General features: G+C 34.2%; 1 protein-coding gene across 1 annotated transcript; it reads right to left on the reverse strand.

Annotated features, from left to right (window-relative positions):
• Nucleotides 1-6,572: 6,572 nt before the first annotated feature.
• On the reverse strand, nucleotides 6,573-7,771 carry LOC104235035 (uncharacterized). Its single transcript, XM_009788705.2, has 2 exons — nucleotides 7,063-7,771; nucleotides 6,573-6,962 (listed from the first exon to the last, which is right to left on the reverse strand). The coding sequence occupies exons 1-2, from the start codon at nucleotides 7,238-7,240 to the stop codon at nucleotides 6,730-6,732; spliced, it is 411 nt and encodes a 136-aa protein (XP_009787007.1). The 5' UTR covers nucleotides 7,241-7,771; the 3' UTR covers nucleotides 6,573-6,729.
• Nucleotides 7,772-8,289: the final 518 nt, after the last annotated feature.

Raw genomic sequence — 8,289 nt, forward strand, 5'->3', positions numbered from 1 at the left:
GCCTTTTTCAACTCTCTTTTAAAATAAAAATAAAACTCTTCCCTTCCAAATTACCTTACGTTTTTTTGGAATTTTATCATTTTTAGCTCGCGCAAGAAATTATTTACATTCGTTAGCCGAAAAAGTGTATAAAGTATAGTTTTTCTATATAGCATACAAAATGTATATATATACAATTTTTTATTTTTTTTGCTTATTATTTTAAGAGTGGCTATACAACGTCATTTTCGCTTCTTTTTTTACTTTTCCCCTTCCGCCCCAATTTTGCCGATTTGATTTGTATAAAAATACGTTGCAAATTAGCACTCCTTCCGTCACATTGTTTTATACATCTCTAGAAAATTTAGAATTGTAAAATAACATGATTTGATGTTCGTCGTGCAACTTAAATGATATTTACTTTACAACTTTATCCTTTTGTTAAGATTGGCAGTCTTAATTTTACTGGTCTTATATTTGATAATCTAAGCCCAATTTGAGAAGTCGAAAAGATGCTGTGAAATAATAGTAGTAGTTAAAACTTGACAATATTATAACATAGAAAAATGTGAAAATTGAACTAATAGCATGTTTGGCCAAGATTTTTTTGAGGTAAAAGTATTTATTTTTTTGGTTAAAAGTATTTTTTCTTAAATTAAGGTGCTTGACCAAGTTTTTGAAAAAATAAATAAATTATTTTTAAGATAAGTAGAAGCAGTTTTTGAAAAGCAATAAAAAAATGGCTTCTATCCTAAAGTACCTTTTAAAAAAATATTTTTTACAAAGATATACTTAAAATACTTTTTAAAAGCTTGGTCAAACACTAATTGTTACTCACTTTTCAAACTAAATAGCCAAATACAAATTATTTCTCAACAAAAATACTTTTTTAAAAAAATAATTTTGAAAAAAAATATTCCCCAAAATAAGCTGATTTTAGAAGCTTGACCACTCAAATTCTATCTAACATGATTGGAAAATTAACAATAATAACCCGCAGCATATCTTTCTCTTTAAGAGTATGATAGTTAGTGGCGCGGATCTACGGTGTATTTTATGAGTTCACATGAGCTCAATAATTTTTGTCTAAATTTTTGTAATATTTTTTTTTATCAGATATCCATAATATCTAACTGTTAATATTATTATGTATTAATTCAAAGTGATCGTAGAAAATTGCAAATTTCAAATGGTCAATCTCCTACAATGGCAGTATTCTTATTCGCGAACGGTGGTGGAAAAATGGATAAAAAATATTTATCTATCCATATTATCCGTTAAAAAATGGGTTAGATTCATATTATCCATTTGAAAAATGGATAACCGATGTGTTTAATTTTTACATTTATAAAGACTCAAATTGGGGGTTTCTCAAATTTGTGAGACTATGAATTTTCTCAAAAGTGATCGTATTAAAGAAATCACATTCATATTATCTATCGGTTAACGCATTTTGTATTCGTATTAAATATGAGTTGAATCGGATAATTTATCTTACATTACCTGTTTTCGATCTACCAATATCAGATATGACCCGCCTATTTGTCACCCCTATTTGCGAACGGAAGACAAACTATATATAATGATGATTTGGAATTATATCTTCACTAATCGTCATGATATAACAGATACTCCTGTACTCTTTCCTTTATTTGTTTGCTTCACCAGAACTATTAAGAAAAAAATTTAATTTTAATAGATAAAAGAGACAACAACAACAACCCAAATAATCCAACTAGTAGGGTCTGAGGATGGTAGTGTGTACGCAGACCTTATCCCTACCCTGAGGTAGAGAGGCTGTTTCCAAATAGACCCTCGACATCCTTCCCTCCAAGAACTCCTCACCTTGCTGCTCTTGGGGTGACTCGAATCCACAACTTCTTGGTTGGAAGTGAAGATTGCTTACCATCAGAGTAACCCCTCTTGTCTGAGAATAAAATTTAAATTTTTGGATTATATTAAATTCCATTGAGATTCTCCTCGGGAAAGTGGACATAAACTAAAAAGTATACTTAGATGCTATCTATGGTGGGAAAAAAAATTACTTAGATGATATCAAGCCAACTACTCTAATAAACAACTCATACCCCCGCCAACCGGCACGCCGACGCCGGTTTTCCTCTCCATGGCGTTATTACCTGTATAACTATAGTTATCACAAATATCTATATTTATTCTATATATTATTAAAAGGAGAGGAAAAAGTCTTCTCCTTAAGCCATGTAATTGTATGGGTCCAATTTGAACAACCCCGACCGTTGATGAATAACAACGAGATCCTCGTAGCTCGACATCTTGCAGAGGACGACCTTAAGGCGAACAAGAGATCGTACGACCCTTGCAGTGGTGCAGGCCCATTAGGGGATATTAGGAATGTCCTTTCGAGTATTCCCTGTAACTTATCTTTTAAAGCTTAGAAGGGTTTTTGCTCCTTATATATATATATAACGTGAAATAACCTTGTAAAGGCCTGGACACTTTTCCTAACTCATAACACTTGTTGTAAACTTGCTTACAAAAGCGACTGAGAGGATTATCGTTAAAAAGGTTCTTTGGTCTTGATAAAGAATTCCATCACCCATATTCTCCTTATCTATCTTTTGTTCTAGAGATTATTATACTTAGCTAAGATTTACCCCTTCATTTTCTTTGATTGATTTATTCAAAAAGGTTCCCATAAACTAAAAAGTATACTTAGATGCTATCTATGATGGGAAAAAAAATTACTTAGATGACATCAAGCCAACTACTCTAATAAACAACTCATACCCCCGCCAACCGGCACGCCGACGCCGGTTTTCCTCTCCATGGCGTTATTACCTGCATAACTATAGTGGTTTAGGGCCTTAAATAGTTTATTGTGATGCATCTCGTATTGGGCTTGGTGCGGTGTTGATGCAGGATGGAAAGGTCATTGCTTATGCTTCGTGACAGTTGAAGATTCATGAGAAGAACTATTCGGTTCATGATTTGGAGTTGGTAGCCATTTTTCACGCATTGAAGATTTGGAGGCATTATTTGTATGGGGTGGCATGTGTGGTGTTCACGGATCACAAGAGCCTTCAGTATTTGTTCAAGCAAAAGGAGTTGAATTTGAGGCAGAGGAGGTGGTTGAGTTGTTGAAAGATTATGATATCACCATCTTATATCATCCGGGAAAGGCCAATGTGGTGGCCGATGCTTTGAGTAGGAAGTCAGCCAGTATGGGCAGTCTTTCTTATATTCCGATCGGTGAGATACCTCTTGCTTTGGATGTTCAGGCTTTGGCCAATCAGTTCGTGAGGTTGGATGTCTCTAAGCCCAGTCGTGTACTAGCTTGCACAGTCGCTCGTTCTTCATTATTGGAGCATATTTGAGATCGACAATATGATGATCCCTATTTGTATCCTTAGAGACACGGTGTAGTGCGGAGGTACCAAGCAGGGTACCTTAGATGATGATGGAGTTTTGAGATTGCAGGGTTGCGTTTGTGTGCCTAATGTGGATGGGCTCTGAGAGTTGATCTTAGAGGAGGCCCATAGTTTCCGGTACTCTATTCATCCGGGCGCCGCGAAGATGTATCAGGATTTGCGGCAGCATTATTGGTGGTGTAGAATGAAGAAGGACATCATTGCATATGTGGCTCGGTGTTTGAATTGTCGGCAGGTTAAGTATGAGCATTAGAGGCCTGGTGGTTTATTTCAAATGATTGAGCTTCCCGAGTGGAAGTGGGAGCGGATCACTATAGACTTTGTTGTTGGACTCCCGCAGACTCGGAGGAAGTTCGACGCAGTATGGATCACTATTGATAGGCTGACCAAGTCAACGCATTTCATTTTCTGTGGCAGTCTCCTATTCATCCGAGAGGTTAGTTAAGATCTATATCCGTGAGATTGTTCGTCTTCATGGTGTGCCTATGTCTATCATTTTGGACCGAGGTACACAGTTTACCTCGTATTTCTATAGAGCAGTGCAGCAAGAGTTGGGCACTCAGGTTGAGTTGAGTACAATATTTCATAATCAGATGGACAGGCAGTCCGAGCGGACTATTCAGATTTTAGAGGATATGCTCCGAGCCTGTGTCATTGACTTTGGAGGCTCATGGGATCAGTTCTTGCCTTTAGTAGAGTTTGCCTACAACAACAACTACTAGTCGAGTATCCAGATGGCTCCTTATAAGGCTTTATATGGTAGGCGGTGTCGATCTCCAGTTGGATGGTTTGAGCCGGGAAAGGCTTGGTTGTTGGGTACGGATCTGGTTTAGGAGGCCTTGGACAAGGTCAGGATTATTCAGGATAGGCTTCGTACAGCTCAGTCCAGGCAAAAGAGTTATGCAGACCGCAAGGTTCGAGATGTGGCTTTTATGGTCGGTGAGCGGGTATTGCTCCGAGTGTCGCCTATGAAGGGCGTGATGAGATTTGGGAAGAAGGGCAAGCTTAGCCCTATCACAAATATCTATATTTATTCTATATATTATTTAAAGGAGAGGAAAAAGTCCTTTCCTTAAACCATGTAACAGCCTAAGAAAAAATCGCATGACATAAGTAGTTAATAATTAGTTATTGGTTATTATTTTTAAATTAAAATATTTATAAAATAAAATACTTTATAATAAAAAACGAAAATTAAAAAAAATGTCTATTCAAATTATAGAGTAGTTTCAAGTTGGAGTTTTTAAATTATTTTAAAATAAAAAACTAAAATTACAAAAAATAAAAAACTGCCAATTCAAAATTTCTTTGTTTTTAATAATTTTTGTTTTTCTTTTTTAAAAATTAAAAAGTAATATATTCAGAAAATATTATTGCGATTAATAGAATAAAATATAAAATAAAATAAATATATCTTCTATTATATTATAAAAAAGTAGCACACAAAAATTAAATAAAGTAATATGCTAATAAAAATTTCTATTAACAATGCAATAATACTAAATATTGGATAATATAATAAAGAAAAAATATAGAACAAAAACGTTAATTAATATTTTAATTAACTTTTAATTTAATTAATATTTTTTTATATTGACCGCGCATCGCACGAGTACGACTACTAATTTTATATTTAACTTATTTTTTTTAATTTCACCTCGAAGTCTGTCCAAACAGGGGCGGATCCAGGATTTGAAGGTTCCTGGTGCCAAGCTAATCGATTTGATCAACTCGGGCGTCGGTTCGGGTTATTCATCTTTTTTTATTTATATAGACAAATCGATCAAACGAAAAAAGTATGATAACTATAACTAATTGACGCAACCATAAAACTTCCAACAATAATATTAATATTATAAATATACATCATCTATTTACAATTGTCCTCGATGAGTTTTCATATTATCCATAATGACATCATTACTTACATTTGTGAATACATCACACTCTATATAAGATGAGAAACATTGGCATTCGCTTGGCTCAAGGATTGACAACTAGGACTTGGTTGAGGATGGTCCAACCTCGTGACAAATTTATCCATCTGAATTCAATTCCTATAAAATAAAAGCTCATTCTAGTGAGAAAGCTTTCTATGTAGCTCATTATGGAATATAGTATAATTTCTACTACTTCATACCATCAATAAGCTTAACCAATGAAAATTATTCAACTTTCCCTAATACTTTTATTGTTAAAATGGAGTTAATTTTGAATTTTTCTTGGTCAAAAATATTGGAGATGTTCTTTCTTTTAGCCACGAAATTAATTTCTACAATGAAACCATTTAAGTGGCATAGGATTTTTAACAAAACCAAAGAAATACATAACAAATAAATCACAAGTGACAATAAAATTTTGCAAGAACATTAAAATCCAACTAAATACAAAAAAAAAAAGCAAAAAAAATATATATTTAATGGAAAAAAAATAGTCATAGACCATATAGGGTTAAGAAATAAATAAGAGGAAGAGGAAGCTTTACCGGTGAACAAATGTGATTTGAAATAGCAAAAAAGAAGAACTGAAGAGATGAGCCGTGAGAGTGAGAACTGGACAAGCAAAGTGAGGGTTGGCCGGTTGGGGACTTAAGAATTGGATATTGAAATCCTTTTGCTAGAGACAACTTTGGGAAAGGGGAAAGTGGGGAAGACTTTTACTATATCTTATTAATTAAAAGTCCTTTTGCTAGTGACAATTTTGGGAAAGGGGAAAGTGGGGAAGTCTTTTAGCTTTCTAGAAATTTTATTTTAATTATAAAACTTTTTGTGATTACTTTATCTCATTAATTAAAAATAAAACATTTAAAATAAAAAACATGTTGTGTGTTGGATTCGAACTCAAAAAAATGGACCTTTGCCACTGGCATATTGGCCACTTTTGTTTTGTGGGTGACACTTTAAATATATATACTATTTTATATATATATAAAGTTTTCGCCGAAGTTTGCGGGTGGCGTACCACCCCGAACCTTGTACATAGATCCGCCGCAGTGTCCAAACACACTTATTATCTTTTGCAAATCAAAGGAGTTGAACAACGCCAAAATATAAAACAAGTACAAGCCTAGCATTTGCGACGTTGATAGTGAAACTAGACGGAAAAAGAAAGCTGAGACGGTGAAAATTACTTATAGCCTAAAATCGTAAAATAAGAAGGGGAGAAAATTCAAGACAAAGAAAATATAAAAGAGTTCCTAATTTCATGTACAGAAAACCATGACACAACTTTTCACACCATTATTTACAGGTTACAGCGAAATGCCTACAATTTTCTTCCGCCTAATTCTTCCTCTGTTTCACATTGCAAGAAGACGAACCTAAACGAAAATACGATTTTATCAATAGGAGAATTCCATGCGTTGCACCCGATCCTTGAGAATCCCAGTGTATAAAGCCATTCTATTACCTGGCATACCCACAATCTCATTCCCGCAAGATTTAATACGAGTTTCTGTATATTTCCTCATATGTTCTCTTCTGTACTCCTCGCCATTTCCACTTGAACTTTTCACATCAGCTGCAAAATGAACTCTCTTCTTTTTCTTCTTTGCTCTGTCCTTGTTCTTTCCAGCTGAAATTAATATGACAACCATAATTAGATTAAACTAAACGAAGAATTACCAGGTTAATTTCGAGAAAACAGAGGGAAAATTAAATGAGTAGTTAGTAACCTGAAGATAAACAAGATTTGAGAATCTGATTTTCAGGTGGAGAGTGATCTTGTTGATCGGAAAGATGGGTCGTTGAGGAGTACTTGACCCGGAAAAGATCCAGTAGAATGACGGTACCGGCAGAGACAGCCATGGCTGTTGCTAAAACTAAGCCTTGTGAACCCAACATACTTGACATGATCGATGGAGTTGGTGGGATTGAATAAAAATTTTAAAAGAAAGAGGAAAATTGATGGTCTAAAATGTAAGCAAGAGTTGACTTAAAAAGAAAGGCGTCTCAATATTATATAGTAAAACTTTTAAGAGGAAGAAGAAATTTGAGGTATAAAATAATAATAGTGAGACTCTCGATTTCTTTTAAAACCTTTTTAAAAGAGGAATCAGATAGAGAAAGGAAAGATGAAATAGTGGATTAGTTTATCTCCAAGTGTTGGATTTAGAAATCAGATATTGCTTTCAGTAATGAACCGCACGGCAGGGGAAAGAGAGACGAAAGGCAGAGAATGAAAGATGGTCAAAGTTGTTGTAATAGAAATTGCTTTATTGTTTTGGTGGTCTACACAGACCCCACAAAGTATTGAATGAATTAAAGAATCTAAGGTGAAGAAGAAAATTAAACAAAGTGATGAGAGTTGGAGACGTGGAAGTTCTCCCTACTTTATTGTACGCAGCAGCTTCTTCAAGTCAAGTACGAATGGATCCTGTACTTGTCACGAGAACAACAAACCACTTGTGTCAGGGGAAAACATTTCCTATTAGATTTCACAAGAAAATTCTAGATTTGTTTACCCAAAGTATTACTACAAAGATAATAAAACTCATTAATGAAAAGATATAGTTTTATTTAATGCAAAAACATCAGCACCTATTCTGCTAAAGGCATTTTATGATCGGAGCTATAGTGTCAAACGGGCGAGTCAGATATGGTTCGAGTCGAAAACGGGTAATAAAAAACGAATAAATTATTCGATCCGACCCATATTTAATATGGAAAAAAACGAATTAACCTACCCATATTATCCATGACTTCTTGCATAAGATCACTTTTGGGAGAATTTTCAGTCTCCCTAACTCTCAAAATCCCCAATTTAAAACTTTACAAATGTAAAAGTTAGACACATTGGTTACTCAATGGATAAAAGTTAGAAAATGGATAATATGATTTAAAAGATTTATTATTTAATCCGTCTTTTAGTGAATAATATAGGTGATTAACTATTTTCTTTT

This window comes from Nicotiana sylvestris, chromosome 3 (assembly GCF_000393655.2).
Source record: "Nicotiana sylvestris chromosome 3, ASM39365v2, whole genome shotgun sequence".
In the NCBI taxonomy this organism is placed as follows: domain Eukaryota; kingdom Viridiplantae; phylum Streptophyta; class Magnoliopsida; order Solanales; family Solanaceae; genus Nicotiana; species Nicotiana sylvestris.

Bases quoted from the DNA above. Each gene is read 5' to 3' on its own strand.
- LOC104235035 (XM_009788705.2), bottom strand. From the start codon at position 7,240: ATGTCAAGTATGTTGGGTTCACAAGGCTTAGTTTTAGCAACAGCCATG. The intron at 6,963-7,062 runs GTTACTAACTAC...TATTAATTTCAG, and splicing joins CAAATCTTGTTTATCTTCAG to CTGGAAAGAACAAGGACAGA.